This window comes from Telopea speciosissima, chromosome 10, assembly GCF_018873765.1.
Source record: "Telopea speciosissima isolate NSW1024214 ecotype Mountain lineage chromosome 10, Tspe_v1, whole genome shotgun sequence".
NCBI classification, from domain to species: Eukaryota; Viridiplantae; Streptophyta; class Magnoliopsida; order Proteales; family Proteaceae; genus Telopea; species Telopea speciosissima.
This window is the reverse complement of record NC_057925.1, coordinates 63,309,829-63,328,337: the sequence shown is the minus strand read 5'-3', so window position 1 is coordinate 63,328,337 and position 18,509 is coordinate 63,309,829. Positions and strand designations below refer to the sequence as shown.

The window sequence follows — 18,509 nt, the reverse complement described above, 5'->3', positions numbered from 1 at the left end:
TCTCAAATTGTGGTGCAAAACTTTCAAATATCCAGCTGAAACTCCAATCAAATGTTCATAACTTATTCTTGGGAGAAGAGAAATCCGTCTCCGATGATTTTGAATCCTTAGTCCCCCAAGAGAAGAGATTTTTAAAGCAGAAATGCATCCAGAATCAAGTGGCTTGAGCTAGAAGATTCCAACTCTGGGTATTTCCACAAGTCCATGAAAGTAAGGACCAATGCCAACTCTACCTCCATGCTTTTTACTAATGACGGCTCCCACCTCTTTAAGGTGGAATATATCAAGGGTAAGACTTTCAACCACTTTATGAAGATATTCAAGCCTTCTTCCCTGCTCTTATAAAGCTATCCCTAATGACTTGCTCAATAAGTTCTTTCCCTTCTACCGCCTTGGTTCCCTCCAAGCCCCCCCTCCCCGCCACAAGAAAGAGATCCTCTCCGCTATCCACTCTCATAAGACTAATAAAGCTTCTGGTCCGGATGGATTCAATATGGGTTTCTTCTCCTCTGCCTAGGACATCATCAAGGTGGACCTTATTAAGGCTCTGCAGAGTTTTTTTCACCCCAAGACAAATTAAAGAGGTCAACCACACTTTCTTATCTCTTATTCCGAAGAAAGAAGGTGTTTCCTCTATAGTAGACTTCAAGCCTATCTCCCTATGAAATCTGCTCCACAACTTCATTGCCAAAATCCTTGTTAATAGGCTCAAGCTAATGGTTGACTCCCTAGTCAGTGAAAACCAATCTGCTTTCACCCCTGGTAGACGCATCTCAAATAACATCCTCCTCTGCAAACGAATTGTCAAAGGCTTCGAGAGAAAGAACCACCCCCTTGCTGCCCTTATGAAGATTGGCATCCACAAAACCTTTGATTCTTTGAGATGGGACTTCATTGTGAATGTTATAATCAAGATGTGTTTCCCACATTTGTTAACTGGATCTACCACTGTCTTCCACCATGAAAGTTGGGATGAACAGTTCCAGTGCCATTAACCTTTGCCAAAGAACCATCAGCTAATGTAACACTGGAATTGGAAGTTTGAAAAGAAGAAAAATTACTTAAAACTCTGGACATATGATCTGATGCACCTGAATCAATGATCCAAAGACGAGAAGAAGAGAAACATCCAGTGGCATAACCTGTCTAGAAAAAAGTAGCAGTGGAGGGTTGGGAAGGCTGAGAGACCTGAAACTGAGTAAACCTTGCATAATCTTCATTTTAGAAATTTCACCATCCTACCCTTACACTATGAAGACGGTGAAGCAGCAAGTTCATTACTAGTTACTAAATTGGCAAACTGCTGCTGAGATCGTTTGACATGAAGTTTCCAACAAAATTGTTGGAAATGACCCGGTCGACCATAATGGTGACATGTATTCACAGAACCCAAACTATCTGAAGTAGCCTGTGTACTAGGATTGGGAATTTTACCAAAACCACTATCATTCCCACGACCACCAGTACCACCATTACTAGGTTCATTGCCATTCCCACGGTTAGGAGTATAAGTTGCAAGGGCTGAACTATCAACCGGTGTAGAATCGTGAGAGTTTTCACAGGCTACCCAGAGAACCCATGAGAAAGTGTCTACAAGAGAAGCCACCTTATCACCACCAAATAATGGAACGAACAGAGTCATATTCCTTACCAAGACTACCCACCCAAGAAACCCATAACCGCGAGTTGCTCCCGCTGGTTCTGCATCCAAGACACATCAGAACTAATAGGAAGTAGTGAATTCAACTCTTCATACATCCTCTTAAAATCAGCAAGGTAATGGGACAAAGGACGACCATGTCCATCAACCCGATAGAACTCCTGAGACAACTCATAAATCCGAGATAAATAATTTTTTTAGAATACAAAACATTCAAATAATCCCACAACTCTTTCACAGTGTCGATGTGCTTTATCAGATCAACAATCTGGTTCTCCGTAGAGTTTAACATCTGTCCCAAAACCCGTGCATCAACAATGTCCCACGACACATCAGTAGCGAGTTTTGTTTTTTATCAGATTGATCACGGCCTGTCAATACCAACTGAACAATTTTCTTCCATTGCTGAAAATAGAAGCTCCTTCTAATTTTTTCTCAGTGATCCGATGAGAAGATGAAGACACCACCTCAATCACAGTGTTCTTTGAATCAGTTATCAAACCAAAGAAAAACAATCCCAACTGAAAAAGGGATCCCAGAGAAAATCGATCCCAAACTGAAAAGGGAATCCCACAGAAAATCGATCCCTAAAAAAAAGGGATATCTCAAAGAAAATCGACCCAACTGAAAAGGGATCCCACAAAATGATAATTAAACACTTACCAATCGATTCAGAAAGCAAATACCACAACAACCAAAACTCGATATACTCGATTCTGAAAACAGCACTAAAAGAGACCTGAACCAATGCAAAATCCAGAACCACCAAAAGAGAGACCTAGTTCTTTCGTTTGATCATGAACTAGCCTCTACAAGAAACCACATGGCAGCATCGGGTGCTGCAACCCTTCAAGCTGAAAACCTTGCGAAGCGCAAACCTGAATATATTGATTCAATCAATATCAATTGAGATCAAAGAAAAGAGACGAACAATAAATCCTTCGTGAATGTGTAGTAATAAGTAGGATCTTGCTCCGATACAATGTAAAGAATAAAAGAGGGAGCAGAAGAAGAAAAGTGTTGCAGCTACTCTAGGGAGTCACAGACTCCCCACTTCAATTCAATATATAATAATAGGGCAACACATTACATAGGGGCAGAATAGTCCAAGTGTCCAACAAAACAAAAAAATATAAATAAAAGAAATTTACTGTTCACTTGATCAGTACGAGTTCCTGTTCAAATGAACAGTACCCAAAACACAATAACAGGTTGGATTTAGGTGAGCATCAAAACTTAATCTTTATACTTATTTGACCATTCTTACTAGCTTAAAACAGACAGTGAGGAACAAGGAGTTGATGTTCACAAACACAGTGACAAAGACAATAAATTCTCTTAACAATTAATATTACATAGGAATTTCCTCAAAAAACTCATCAGAAAGTAAAACTGTCAGTTATAATAATGTGTGGAATCAACTTAAATTTCCTCAAGATATTAGAGATCCTTTGTTCCTAAAATATTGATTACAAGAGGACCTATTGTGTTTGCAGGATTGTATTCATCAAAGAGAGAATCTATTTTATAGTAAATGGTCAAAGGCATCGTCACTGTCAAACTGACTCTGTTAGGCTTTCTTTGTTTCAACCATCTCAATGCTAAGGCATATATGCATCCCCAGATTATAATAAAATGGCAGACCAGGATTCATGTAGCAGACCCCAAGCACTTGGGATAAGGTGCAATTGAGGACGGGCGTTTTTTTATTTTTTTTTGGATGAATAAAAAATTCATTACCAAAGGAAAGAGATGGGGGAAAGCAAACAAAAAATTGAGCACAGTTTATTAAACCTGCTATACTGTTGTGGATGTATTTCAGGAGTCCTTTGACCAAAGATCAATGACCTCTCATTTTCCCATTCAAAAGCTGGTTCGTATGCATATAATGGAGATTCACCAAAGTGCTGCAAAAACATTTCAACATTGAAAAGTAAGGAAAAATTCAAGTGATTTGATGCAAAATGGAGGTGGAAAATATCACAATACAAAGTTAAGAATTGAAAATGAATATAAGCCAGATGGCACAAGAGATTTCTATTGGCGCAACATCCATAACTTTAGAGAATGATATGTCAAATGAGCCAACCTCCGATGATTGTCTTCCTGAGGTACTCGGGATGTCATCATCAATAGCATCTTCAACCTTGGAATGCCTTATGCTGGCAAGACGCATTTCTACAGCCAAATCAAATGAATAAAGAAAATCTTAGGCATATGTGACAAGAGGTTGATATAGTTTCCATGTTCTGATAGCAAACATCAATGATTGCAACTCCCTGTCCATACAAAGAAAGGTCTAGAGTTGACCACAACTAGTACTCGGGAACAAGGTTTAAAATTTCAGATTTTGAACCCATTTTGATTTTTGTCGAAAAAGAAATATTTCGGTGAAATTTCAGTCCACTATGACACTGCAATTTTGATAGTGACTTCGTTCCTATTTCGGTTGAAACCAAAATACTTTGCAAAATTTCTGTTACTTCAAATGAAATTTTGAACCATGCTCAGGAAACCTTGGGTAATACTCATGTGAGAATATTATAAAGGGGCCATGAGCCACACAACAAGGACCTTTTTCAAAATCAGTTTAAGCCTTTTCTTTGGATGAATGTATATGAGTAAAGTACTCCCAACAACATTAATCCTAGTGCCTTCCTCACCTGTTTCCATGTCAGTATCAGGCCCTTCAAATATCTGACTTTGAAAAGAGATAGGTGCAATACTTTCATAGTGCCCGTACTTGTTTTCATCCTTTACCCAATCAGCTTTATAGCATTGAACCAGTTCATTTAAATGAGGCCACTGGTCCAATTCTTCATTTAGCTGACAACAGAAAACAAATAAAAAAGTTAGCATTTTAGAAAATCATTGTTGTTTTCTTGCAAAATGGTAACTCAATTAGAATGATGTCATCACCGAAGTCTATATGCAGGGAGAAGTGATACAGGTAAGGCACAGCCATGTGTTGATACAATACAAAAATAAGAGGGTTATAAGCTTCAGAAACTGATCCCCAACAAAGAAATATGCTGGCACCACAATACAGTCCAGCAGAAATTTTAGTTCATAAATTTTAGCTTATAATAATATAGGATATAGAGACATCTTTAGTTGGGATTCATCCTCCTTCTTAAGACAAACACTTTCCCCTGTTAAGGATTTGCTAATGCCCTTAATAAGAAATGGAAAAAAGCATATCAGCGGTTAAGATGTAAATACATGAGGATCTAGTGCCTTTTTCATATTGTTTTTCGGTGATAGAAGATCATTAGTGGACCACATAGAAGCTTTCTTCCACATCTTTCGAAACAAATAAAATGGTTAGTCAACCTCGGATCTCAACATCTGTTAGACAAGGTTATTGAGTGACATTTCGCAATTACTTTCATAGAGAATTTGTCAAAAGAGGTAGCTTTGAGATAGCATTTCAATACAGATATGGTGAAAGTTTTCCTTCACCAGTGGGGAAGGAAGAATCCCCTCACCATTTGTGATGTGACCATGTGATGCGACTTTTGTCACTATCATCTCTGTGGCCACCACCTCGGCCTCTTCCTCTACCACGCCAACCCTTCTATGGTGTAGAGGTGAGGATTGATTTCTCAAGTGAGGTGTCGTTTCCATAGCAACCCGTTGGCTTTCTTCATTTGTAAGTCTCTACACACTTCATCCAAGTTGGAGAGAGGGACCTTACCCAAGATTTGTTGTGACACCCAAGAGACAGCATAATACCAGCCAGCCTGGGAGATCATTGAGGGAGTGCAAACTTAGTTCCACATCGCCTAGGGAGAAAGTTCTAGGACAATTGATAACCTCAAGCAACCCCACCCTCGTATGAGGCCTTTTAAAATCGTGAGGTCCATGTGCCAAAGCGGACAATATCATGCTAGTGATGTGGGTCTGGGGCATTACATTTGTACTCTGAGCTCAAGCCTCAATGAAGGATCAACATAAATTCCTTCTCAAGGATTTTGTAGACCTTGGCCTCATCCTTAGGATTAGACAACTAGGGTTCTCTATAATGGCCTCCCAAAGACCAATCATAGTCTTATAAAACTTCAAAATTGTCATGTCACCCTGCCACATACGATAAACTTTTGGAGGAGATGATAGACATTGGCCGAGTTACCTACTCGGTCAAATGTCTTACTAACCGTATCTCAGACCTCTTTAGCTGTGAATTTCCTTATCAACCGTCTACCAGTTTCACGTTTCATGGAAACGATAAGCCAAGTCATCACAGTTTGAGTTCTCCATCTCCCATATCTGGTACATTGCATCACCAGGACTTGGAGCCAAGATTTCTCCCAACTTTACATGGCTTTTCAAAGATAATTTTAGAGAGTTAGCCTAGTCTAGTTAATTGGTGTTATCTAACTTGACAATAGATATATGGGTGTTTGTGCTCCCCAGAGCAAACAAGTTGGGATTAACATTACTTGTCCCAGATGAGGAGTCCATTGGTCCACTGACTTCAAACATTGTCTATGAGTACACAATGGGAGCTCGCTGGATACCCTAACCAAATGGAGTTCACAGTCAACCAAATCTTCTCTCCAACAACAGACTATAGAGTACTCAGTTACAAGTAACAAAAGGTACCATAATCATACAGAAATTACAACCAAATAAGCATTTCCATGTATATAGAAAAACTACTACACTTTAATCGAGTCTCAACAAACAGAGTCACAGCTAACTAAGATATCATTCACCAAACATGAAGAACAGAAAATTTTCTATGATTCTTGAGGTAGATGTCACAGAATTTAAAGTAAAGAAAAATAAGGTAAGGTATCGCCAACTAAAGGCGGGGTCTTCGAGATGGGACCCTAGGGTGACCCAAATGGTCCATGTCTCATTACCAACTGAAGACAGATCGGATAGAGACAAATTAAGTTGATCCCAGAGATGGCAATACTCTGTTCTAATGAACTTCTTCATTGATCTGTACTTTGCAGCTCCAAATCCAACTATCTCCTCCTACAGTGAACTTCAGATCCTCACTTTCGATTCTATTGTAAAAATGGGTGCAGGGGTAGTTTAGTCTTTTTGGTCATTCTATTGTACCCTTACTGTAACCCTACTTCATACTATTATAAATAAAGGGGTTAGTGTCATTATTGACACAAGTCATAATTTCCCAAATCCCAACATGGTATCAAAGCTGAGATCCACCTTGTAATCCTCACCATGACCTAGTCCTTTTCTCTCTCTCTCTCCTCCCGCCATACTCTGAGCACCGCCGCCTCTCCTTCTCCTTCCTCTCTCTCTTTCCGCCTCCACACAGCGCCTCCACAACTTACCGCCTCCACCTCTTGCCGCCGAAAAGCATCACCACCACCACTTTCCGCCTTCTCCTAGCACCTCCAGCAGCACAGCCACCTTTTGCCTTTTGCCTTCCGCCTCTTGCCTCTCTTTCTATCGCAGTTCCTCTCTTGGAACCGTGAGCCCTTCTCACCTTTGGTGGTGATTTTTCTCTCCCACCAAGGGCTCCTTTTTGTTTGATCCCTATGGTTTAAACTCGATCTGATGGCTTATTCTCAGATCTGATTTTTTGGTTGTTCATGCTACATCTTTTCCTTGTGGCATGCTTTGGTGATTTCTTCTGGTGCCTTTGTTCGTGCAGTTGCTTCTGAAATTATTCGTTCCAGATGGAGGGAACGGATACGTCAACGACTTCAACCATATCTCCTGTTTTGGATGGAGGGAACAACCGTCATGAATTTCCTACCATTCTTGTTTGCGCTATTAAACCTAATGGGAGTAATTATTTGATGTGGTTGAAGTCTTGCTTCCCTTTGATTGATTCCCATGGCTATTTTAAATATCCCACGAGAGAGTTGGAGAAGCCTACAACTGCCGATTCTGCTCAATGGAAGTGGAGTTCTAACAACTCCTTTGAGATGGTCTTTCTACTAAATTCGATGCAACCCCTTATCGCTCGGGGATACCTTTTACTTGATACTGCTTCCCAGATCAGGCAGGCTGCCAAGGAAACTTATTCCCAGGTTGGGAATGCTGCCCAGGTATATGAACTGCGACAGAAAATCAGTGGCACCAAACAGAAAGAGATAACCATCTCCCAGTATTATTCTGAACTACGAGGTATGTGGCAGGAACTTGATTTTTATGAAGATATCATCCTCTTTGCCCTGGTGATGCTTCTGGCTTTAAGAAAAGGAAAGACAAGCTTTGTGTCTATTAGTTCCTTGCCGGCCTGAATATTGAATTTGATAAGATTAGGGCTCATGTCCTAAATAGTGATCCGTTTCCCACTTTAGCCCAAGCTTATTCTTTGGTCCAGTCTGAGGAGAGTCGGTGCGTTGCCATATTACAGCCGATTTCCCAAGAGAGGTCGGCATTATTTTCTAGTTCTCAATCCTATGGAGGGGGTCTTCCAATCGATCTGGAGATCACAGCCAGATTGTGAAGGATATTCTTAAGTGTGACTATTGTGGTAAGGAGTGACATACCAAAGACCATTGTTGGAAACTTCATGAGCGTCCCGAAAATGGTAGTGATCTTGGAGATCCTGCTAGTGGACATGGTCGTGGTAATCCACCTCTTGCACATCACACTGAAACTACTACTGAGGATCCTAAAAAATCAACGTTTCTCCAGGAGCAGCTCTCTATGTTGCACCACATGATGACCCGGCTTTCCACTCCATCTGCTGCACCAACTGCCTCTCTACTAGTTGATCTTGAGTCTCAGTCTGCCCATTCAAGTATTTATCTTGATAATCCTAGTGCCTCATGGTATCCATTCCTTGGATAATCGATTCGGATGCTACGGATCATATGACTGGTTCTCCCAGCCAATTTTCTCAGTACTCTCATTCGTGGTGAGGAAAACGTTCGCATTGCATATGGTTCCTTTTCTCCTATTACTAGGAAGGAAGTTGTTCAAGTTTCTAATTTATCTTTATCTTCTGCATTACATGTTCCATCTTTGCCTACTAATCTCCTTTCCATTTGTAGTATTAACCAAGCTTTAAATTGCAAGGTAACATTTTTTCCCTCTAACTGCATTTTTAAGGACATGGTGATGGGGGCAACGAATGGCAATGGTAAGGTGCGTGGTGGTCTCTACTTTTTGGATAGTGGTTCTTCTCCTGTTCTTTCTACTCAGGCTCATCACATGGACTCCTTTACTGCTGATTTGACCGAGTTACATTCATGGCACCAACGGTTGGGACATCCTCCGTTGGGCACTTTGTCTACTGTTTTTCCCACGTTATTTTCTAGATGTAACCCGAACCAGTTTTTTCTGATGCTTGCCTTTTTGCAAAGCAAACTAGAACCAGTTATCCCAGTTTGGGCAATAAAAGTTTAGTTCCTTTCTCTTTAATTCATTCCGATGTATGAGGCCCTGTCCGTTGTGTATCAGTCTCTGGTCACCGCTAGTTTGTTTCTTCTATTGATTGCCATTCTCGCCTTACCATGATATACTTCATGCGTCAAAAGAGTGAGGTCTTTGACTGTTTTAAGCGTTTCCATGAATTGGTGAAAACACAGTATGATGCTCGGATTCAGATTCTTCGTACTGATAATGGGGAAGGAATATATGGAGGGATCCTTTCAAACTTATCTTGTGGACTTGGGCATTATCCATCAAACCAGCTATGTTGATACACCAGCCCAGAATGGGGTTGCTGAGCGCAAGAATCGTCATCTCCTGGAGATGTCTCGTTCTCTTATGTTCAAGATGCATGTACCAGCCATCGTAATGTAGTCCTAGGTAGGTAGGAGACCTACTAGGAGCCAGACAACAGAATCAATCGCAAAAGGGGTTGCTGGTTCGAATGGACAGCACTAGGATTTAGGTTAATTCTAGGGTTTAAGATGGGAATTTGGGAATGGGTCTTATATGGCTTTAATATGTAGGTCTAGGGGGTTATTATGGGATAAAAATAATTGGATTTGGGAAGGTTTTAAAATTCTGCAATTCTAGACAGAATTGAGTTGCAGGGTTTGGGTTTAATGGAGTGGAGGAATGGAGGGAATATAGTGGGGATTATGGACTGGGTTTAAGGTCGAGTGTAGGGAGAGGTGTGGGGGATATAGGCTGGAAGTATGGTTCGAAATTGATGGCCAGATCTGTAGTTATAAGGGAGTCCTAGTTGAAGTAGGAGTTGCAGGTTTAATGGAGATGAGGGTTTGATGGATGGAGGGGACTGTGGATTAGGTCTAAGGGAAGAAGGATGATAGAAGAAAGTTTAAAATAAGAAAACAGGTTCAAACTCACTGTATTGCAGGACAATGGCAGCAGCTTGATGATTTGAAAGAGCCTCCCGATCTTCACAATGCAAGGAGTCGTAGAAGTCCACCTACCCTTTACCACCTTGAGATCAACAAGGATATACACTCACAAAGAGCAGCAGCAATGGCAGCAAGCATAAAGCTAATTTTTATTAATCAAATTCGTATCTAATGTTGGCCTCCCTTACAAACTTATATAGAAGACTCAAAAATAGACTTAGACACTAAAAAGGAATGTCCTAACCCTATCCCTAACCTATTAGGTAACTTAAACTAACTAGGAAACTAGAATACTAAAGGAAATAGACTCAAAACATGGCTGGACTTAACGAGTCCTAATCCAGCCCAACTTAGATCACATGACCACTTAACCAAGTCACATGATCACTTAAATTAAACCAATTGGATGCAACCAATTTGAACCGGTTCAATTAAAAAACATAAAATAAACTAAGTATTGGGCTAATCCCGTATGCAACCTATGTACCCCTAGTTTAGGCTCATTAAAGTAGCCTATTACATAGAAAACCCTTGGGATGAAAGGCCCAACACGTATAGAACCCAACCCTAGACTTATTCCTAATAAAACAAGCGTATTTTGCTGATGAATCTGCATCAGATAGGCAGTAATGTCGGCAATAGTAGTAGGCTGAAAACGAGCATAGTGATCCAATTGCTGCCATAAACACTTGAGGGCAGCATAGTATTTAGTGACAGACAACTCCTTCTGTGTAGTGTTTTGGAGTGTCTTCCTGATCTCATAAACCTGAGCACCACTACCTGACCGACTATAGCTTCCCTTGACAGCAGTCCATATCTGAGTAGCAATGTCAAGGAGGACATACTGACTAGAGAGGTCAGTGGGCATAGAATTCAGAACAAAGGACATCACCATAGCATCGTTGGCAGCCCATTTACTACGAGCAGCACCTTCCTCAGTGGGCTGTTTGGTGGTGCCAGTAAGATGGCCAGTGAGTCCCCTACCAGCCATGGTCAAGGATAGAGATCTAGCCCAAATTAAATAGCTCGTACCATCAAGCTTAATGGCAGCAGTATATGGAAGAAAATCAGACCTAGTCTGACCATCGCCGTCAGAAGTAGCCGTGGTAATATCAGAGTCCGGCATGATGATGATAAGTAGGGCAAAAAATACCAGAAGAAGAAGCTGAATGTAGGGTATGAAAACCCCCTTGGCAGCAGCAACACAATCAGCCCTAACCCCAAAATCGATAAGGTGCAGGGTTTTGAAAAAATACCCTGAAAGAGGTGATCAATTAGGGTTAGGGGTCTTCAAAAAATTCTGAAAAAGGCTGAGAATCCTGTCGAGTGCTCTATGTGGTGGTAGAGACACACCCTCCAAAAATCAGCAATATCCGAAACCTAAAACCCCAAAATCGATAAAGTCAGGGTTTTGAAAAAAACCCTGAAAGTGAGATCGATTGAGGGAAGAGAGCTTCAATGCTGAATGTAGGGCTGCAGTAGTTGCTGTCCAATGTTGCGAGAGAGGAACCTCCAAAGGTGAACAATCAAACTCCGATGATAAGTAGATCTAATCTTCAAGGGGAGGGCTTCCAAAAAATCGCAGAGAAGACGGGGCAGCAGCTATCGTAGATGTTTAACCAATCTTATAGATCATTAATTGAGGTATTTAGAGGGCAGCAGCTAGATCATCTGATCACCTCATTAGTGCTGCCCTTAAGCAAAGAGAAAAAACCAGAAAAAAAAGGAGTGGAGGAAGAAGATGGACAAGGAGGAAAACGATGGGGGGGAGGGAGGGGGGATGTTTTGTAACCTACATCAGAGAAATTGGCTCTGATACCATGTTAACAAAACCGAAATATGGAATTGCTTGGATGATCAATGTGATCAGTCCAAGACTTATATTTATAATTATAAAAATAATGTTGTGTGACAATAATACCCCTGCCATAGCCGACATAGCTAGGCAGTACATACTAACAAAATAAAACACCCAAAAAGACCAGAATACCCCCATGGTATTCTGGTGTACATTATTCAACAGGTTTCAACTGTGAATGCACAAAAAACCCTCAAATGCTGATTTTTGACCAAATCTTACTGTTACGTACACAGTAGGGAGGAGATAAAATTGAAAAAGAGAAAAAATAGGGAGGAAATAAAATAGGGATATCGCTTAACAGACCAAGCTTAAGGTCTAGACTTGTGAAGGAAGACTACCTTAACTCAAAGAGTTTACTTGGCTTCAAAAGTTTATCTCCATCATCGCTTCATATCTATTTAAGGATTACAATAAGGAATTGTAACAGCTCCCACTTCTTCATATGACCATTGTGCGGAATTGGTCATATCAGTGAGTATATATATATAGCGTATACTACCAACCTAGAGTCCTAAGTCAAACTATCATTTTGGGTGTGATTTTTAAAAAACTAAGGGTTCCCCCATGTTTATAGGGCCTCAAATAGGCTGTCCTGCAAGTTTCATGACCTAATTAGGTCATACGGCCATCCCAACCAAGGGCCAAAATTTGAAATAAAAAATGCACCTACTCGGTCGAGATCTCGCTGAGTCACTGAGACAAATCGGTTTTTAGGCTGACCGAAACCAGACAAGATACTGAGATCTCGAACCTTGACCATAATAGATATTACATAATACTCCCATCGTACCCATACCAAAGTATACCAACAATTATTAGTTTATTAAACAACTGCCACTTACACTGGCCAATGAAGTAATGGACTCTCTTAAAAAGGGCGTACCCAGTGCACAAGGCTCCCACCATTACGGGGTCTGAGGAGGGTCATAATGTACGCAGCCTTACCCCTGCTTCTGCAGAGAGGCTGTTTCCAGACTCGAACCTATGACCACTTGGTCAAATGGAGCAACCTTACCGTTGCACCAAGGCCTGCCCTCTAATGGAATCTCTTAAATAACACTTTTAAATGACTCACAATCAATCCAAAACTGCACTAACCCAGAAAACCTAAAGTGAGTAATGGAATCTTGTAATTAACTTTGTAGTGACTCAACCAAATCAGGAAGTGTTTTAACCCAATATATTAATTAACTAAACCCTATGACTTCCAAAAGAAACAACCCAATTGATCCGACAGATGGGCTCGCTCTCTCACAGACCAAAACAGACAAAATGGCCACCAGAAAGGGGACACAAGTGCGTCATTTCTTATTTCTTTCTTTTCTAATCCCACGTTCATCAATGCATCACTAGGTAGTAGGTCATCTAATTGGCTCAATAGCACTAAGGATTATGAGAAGCTTGCATGCATACCCTTGGAACACTAAGGACTGCCGAGATAACAAAAAGGAAAGGCTGCTTTCTGCTTAGATCAGCAGGACACCCAGACTGTCTTGGCAATTGGCATTCATTAGTTGCAGACACTATTACGTGAAGAATTCCTGTACCGCTGAAGTACCTGTGCTGATGTGACATGACAAAGAGTATGGGAATATGTACCCAACACGCATCCAGAAGTCAGATACTTCCACATGGCTGTGAAGAAGAAGAAAAAGATTACCACCCTCCTCTACACAAATTAACCTCCTTTTTGACATATTTTAGCTTAGGAACCATTACCATATCCATACCCATTTAGGACACATGTACCCATATGTTTAGTTTCAGGGGTCAACACAGACTGATACTGTATCCCTGTAACTGAACCCAAGTAAAATTGCTTGCAACCTCAGATTGTGACACTATAGCTGCAAGCCTGCAAGTAAAGAATCTGAATTCCAATGAAGTCGTCGTCGATATCAAATACCAAACAAGATCAATAATTTGCTTGCCTATTTTTCTTTTGTTGCTTAGCAAAAACAAGAATAACATATATTAAAGGAAAGAAACCCATAGAGAACACAGAGCAGAGACCAGTAAAAGAACAACCCCAAAAAAGGAGGACATAAAAGTAAATAAATAAATAAAACCCAAAAGAGAAAGAGAAAGGCAAAGACATAGGAAAAACACCTCCCAATTTATTACTTACAATGACCCACATCCTACACATACAGCACACTCCAACTTCACAAAACACAACCCCCCTCTTTCAACCGCAAGAAAACTAGAACACAACAAGAGAACACAAGACGAAGAGAAGAAAAGGAACATTGCAAAATTCGGCCCGAAGCATTAGGAGGCCTTCCCTTTCTGAAGTGCAAACCTTCCCCACCATGAAAAGTTTATGATTTTCAAATCCACCCTTTCCCCTTCCTTTTCTCCCAATCTACCAACATCAGTAAGTGCACTACACTTGCATATGGGAAGTTTTGGAAACTTCCCAAATCAAACAATATTAAAAATCTCATCTGTTGCCCTGTATTAAAACAGAACCAAAAACAATAGTGGCAACAAGATGGGATAACTCGCACTCATGAAAATCTCAAAGTTCTACAGTGAATCCATAAAAAGCATTTACAACTTTTTGTATAAGACATGAATACAATGAACACATTAAATTACCAGTGGGTCCAATTCCATATTAGCATCAAAGGATTCACGTAGTACTCTTCTAAAACGGTGCCCATTAGCCGACAATTCTTCCATCGTCTGAAACCAAAGTTCAACGCCAAGAGTCATTTACATCACATGGAATTTGAAAATCATGATATAGCTTAAACACTTCTACCAAAAAGAACTAAAACTAAACGCAACAGAAATGAAAGCGAAAGTAAAATCTGTTCACAAATTACAACATATCAATGTGAAGTATATGCACTGCCCAATCACCCATCCAGGGAACATGGAGGGTCAAAATCTCCTTTCCAACTGTAGGATAGCTAGGTTACCCAAAGGATTGTCCACATAAGAAGTTTCAGGGCCCACCTCAACAGTATGGCCCAGCATATATTGTACTTTCTCTTCTATACTTCAACCGTCAAACCAATTAAACAAAGTTGACTTTGCAACCAATTTAAAAAATTGCAAATCCCAGATGGGACTCGTGGAGAGTATAATTTCTACTCTCAAACTCTTTGTTGATAATTTTTGTGTCGCTCTTTATCTTTGGATTCCTATATAATAATTGACGTCAGGAAGGACATTTGAGGTTATATAGGCAAGCATACCTCTATAAGGCTGAATGACACATGTATAACAAGTACAATGGTGATCCACCGGATGCACCAACACACACATAGAAGAAGTGAGGGATAAAAATACAAATCCCAACAGACCCCACCTACCCCAGTCCCCTTCTCTTCCCTCCCAAAAAAAAAAAATGCGGCACATTTATGAGCTTCCCATAAAAGAGATACATAGGTGGAGAAAAAAAATTTTGAGGGTACAAAAGGAAACAATTATATTAAAAGAAAAGAACAAAAAAATTTACAGCTGTATGCATTTTCAATAACCTAGAGGGATCAGCTCATCCATGTCTCTCTATAGACTAAAGTGAACTCCCCATATTCTTTCGCATTATTCCATTTAGTCAAGAAATAACATGGGAGGTTAAGGGTAAAGGTTTGGGTTTGCATAAATGCATCCAAAAAGTCTCTCAATTGATGTTCATATCTCCTGGTATACCATCACTCTGTTTTCAATAAGCATGTCTCATGAGCAAAAAGGATGAAAGAGACCAAAGACTTTCTATGGTACTGCCTCCAGAAGAAACGAAGTACCATGTTGCTAATTACAGTAAAATTTGCAACCCCAAGGAGCATGAGGTTCAGGTTCAGGTTGAGGCCTCTCATATTGCCAATATCAAGTTTTGTTGCATGTACGTACGGAAAAGATAAATGGAAATTATATTCGGCTGTGATTGTGAATGAATATGACTATAGCAACCACTGTAATGTATCTTGAGGGTTACGGGTTGTCATCTCATGAGTTCAAGGTTCTAAATCTTGGTTTCGACCAGCCAGGAATGCGCGATTTCCCAAGTTTCAACCGAAACCAGGTCAAAACCTGGTACTTTTCTGGGCAAAACTCAACATGCCATGTGCTGTCAAAACTGGTCAAAACTAGGCTGGTCAAAATTGGTCAAAACTGATCGAAACTACTGAAATGTGCGAAATATGGTAAAAACCTGACTCTACCAAGTTTCATCTCGGTTTCTTGGGAAACCAAGATTTAGAACCATGCATTGCATAAAGGGATTCAAAATTAATCAGCTTATTTAGATAAGATTATCATCTTTGAGGTGTAAGAAGCAACCGTATCAAATTTTGAGGTGATGTCTGATGTTGAGGCAATACACCCTTGATGAATAAAGCTTTAGGGGCTTCCCCGAGTCCCAGATAATATTTGGGTTAAAAAATAAATACCCCCTTGATTAGAGACAAGTAGATGACCAGCAGCTAATGGGAACAAACAGATCACCTGAAGGCAATGGGCTTATGTACATTTTTAGAAGCTAGGATAATTTAAGGAGTAGGCCCCAGCAAGCCTACTACTTTAAAATTTATTTCTCCATATGAGGAAAGTGCAATATAAAAATCTCCTGTGATTGACAGCTAACCTCTTTTCTTTTATCCTTTCAGAAAGAAAAAAAAAAAAAAACATTGCACCTGCCAACTGAGAGGTTATAGAACAAATACTCTTCATGTAGACCACAAAAATTGCCAGCAATGGTGAACTGACTGTCCTTGAGGGCTTTCCTATCTCATCAGACATATGTACTTCATTTCAATATAGGGTGAGGTCAGTGAATGATTTTCCAGACGATTTAGCAAAAATGAGAAGTTTAGCACTGAATCCTTGACACGGTATGGGGTACGGTCTTCCTGTACAAAGACATAGGCTCAATTCCTCTTTGTTATTTCTCCTTTTTCCAGTTCAGTGAGCTCCCCACACTCTTTTGCATTATCCCATTTAGTCAAGAAAGGATGCTCTAGATTCAAATCAAACTACCATCAAGGCATCTCATCCAAATTTTCATACGGGATTTTAACACTTCCCGACTGCCCTTACCACAGCAATGACCTAGCCGTTACACTTGTCACAGGCAAGAGGTCATAACATGGAAAATTTGGATGGGAACAAGTGGTCCGTGTGAAAGAGGAACCACAACCATCCCATTGGTCAAATTTCATCCTAAACCAACCACCTGAAGTGGTTAAAAAGTGTTTGAAGTGGTTAAAAAGTGTTTTAACGAAGATGGAGTCAACAGAGCATGGCACAGCTAGATATTCATTTGTGCCAAAGAAACATGGACAAAGAAGAAAAGGGACTTTGCGAGTGTCACACCATAATCTGCCGAAAGTAAGATGTCACACATCTGGAGGAAAAAAAACAGTTCGTTTCCATTACCTTTACGGTATTTATCAGAAGCCCTTCATAAGACTCTCACGAACGCACTAACCATGCGACGAACTTAACTTTCTTACAACTTCAGTACTGCAAAATGGCAAACGAGTAAGTATAACCGTTGTGACAAGATATTCAATAAAACGAATGAATATCATAGTATCTCCCAACCCCCCCCCCACCCCAAAAAAAAAAAATACTGTAAAGAGAACCGGCATTCAAAAGAAAAGAGGCACAAAAACGCAGCTTTGAGATACACATTGTAACCAAAACATCTATTATCTTTTCCCATTCGATTTTCACAAGAAAACGAACGTTAACTTAAATCAGTTATTAAGTTAAACAACTGGCACAGCAAAAAAAACAAAAGGGCGAAGGAAAAGTATGTACTCGGTACCAGGGGGAAAAAAAATGGAAATATCGTACCTTTTGCTAGCTGAGAGTATAGCTGAAATGTAAATCAATGCTACGTCCTTTCCTCGGGTTTGTTCATCAACTCGGGCAGATCTACTACTAACTCGAAGAAAGAGGAACCCTAAAGACTACATTATCGATTAGAACCCAATACCCTCCTCTCCTTTTCTACATCTATAGAAATTTTCCTCTTTTCTTTTTTTTTTTTTTTTTTTGGGGGGGGGGGGGGTTGGGGGGGCGAGGGTGCAGTGAGAAAGGAAAATGTGCAGAATGAAGCCGGAAGTAGAAGTAGATGAGGAGCTTGGAAAGAAAATGTCTGGAAAAACAAAAACAAAAAAATTAAGAGAAGTGAAGCAAAATAAGGTCAGGAATGGGATGATTACGTCTTAACCTTTCTTCCCGTGTTGCTTCTACGACAACGAGAGTGGAGTACACAATATACTTCAAGAGAAAGGAAATGGAAGTGGGGGTAGGAGACGGGGAGGTCGTATTCAGTACCGTCTGTCTCGCTCCAGTGGCCGAGCTGTAATTCCTTCAGACCGCAGCAAGATCACAGCCTTCTCTCCCTCTCCCACATCTCCAGTCCCTCCTGTGGCCTGGTTAAATTAATTATTAATTTAGGAAATGATTTGACACCGGAGTAGGTACTAATGTGCTATAGTCTATAGTCCATCGAGTCTTTCAACGGTCAGATTAGAATCAAACTGGCAGCTTAAACTAGCACCGCATGAACTGGCACTATTTTTAATGAAGACGCCCTTTAATTTTTTTTCGGATTTTTTACAAATGCCTCCCTGAAAATATCCATTTATCCAAATACCCTCTCATAACTTTTCTAATTGCAAATTCTTCCCTACTTTCAAAACAATGTAGCATTTTATTCCAGTCTGTTAATTTGGGACATTAGACATTAATTTTAAGG

General features: G+C 40.2%; 1 protein-coding gene across 1 annotated transcript in view; it reads right to left on the bottom strand.

Moving 5' to 3' along the window:
• LOC122644266 (guanine nucleotide exchange factor SPIKE 1) overlaps window positions 1-17,817 on the bottom strand; it is a 164,774-nt gene extending 146,957 nt beyond the window's left edge. Inside the window, exons 1-5 of the mRNA XM_043837907.1 lie at window positions 17,600-17,817; window positions 14,390-14,476; window positions 4,324-4,486; window positions 3,750-3,838; window positions 3,455-3,567 (exon numbers count right to left, since the gene is read on the bottom strand). Of these exons, the coding sequence (XP_043693842.1) occupies window positions 3,455-3,567; window positions 3,750-3,838; window positions 4,324-4,486; window positions 14,390-14,473 (449 nt within the window). The 5' untranslated portion in view covers window positions 14,474-14,476; window positions 17,600-17,817. The remainder of the gene's footprint in view (window positions 1-3,454; window positions 3,568-3,749; window positions 3,839-4,323; window positions 4,487-14,389; window positions 14,477-17,599) is intronic.
• Between the last annotated feature and the right edge of the window lie 692 nt (window positions 17,818-18,509).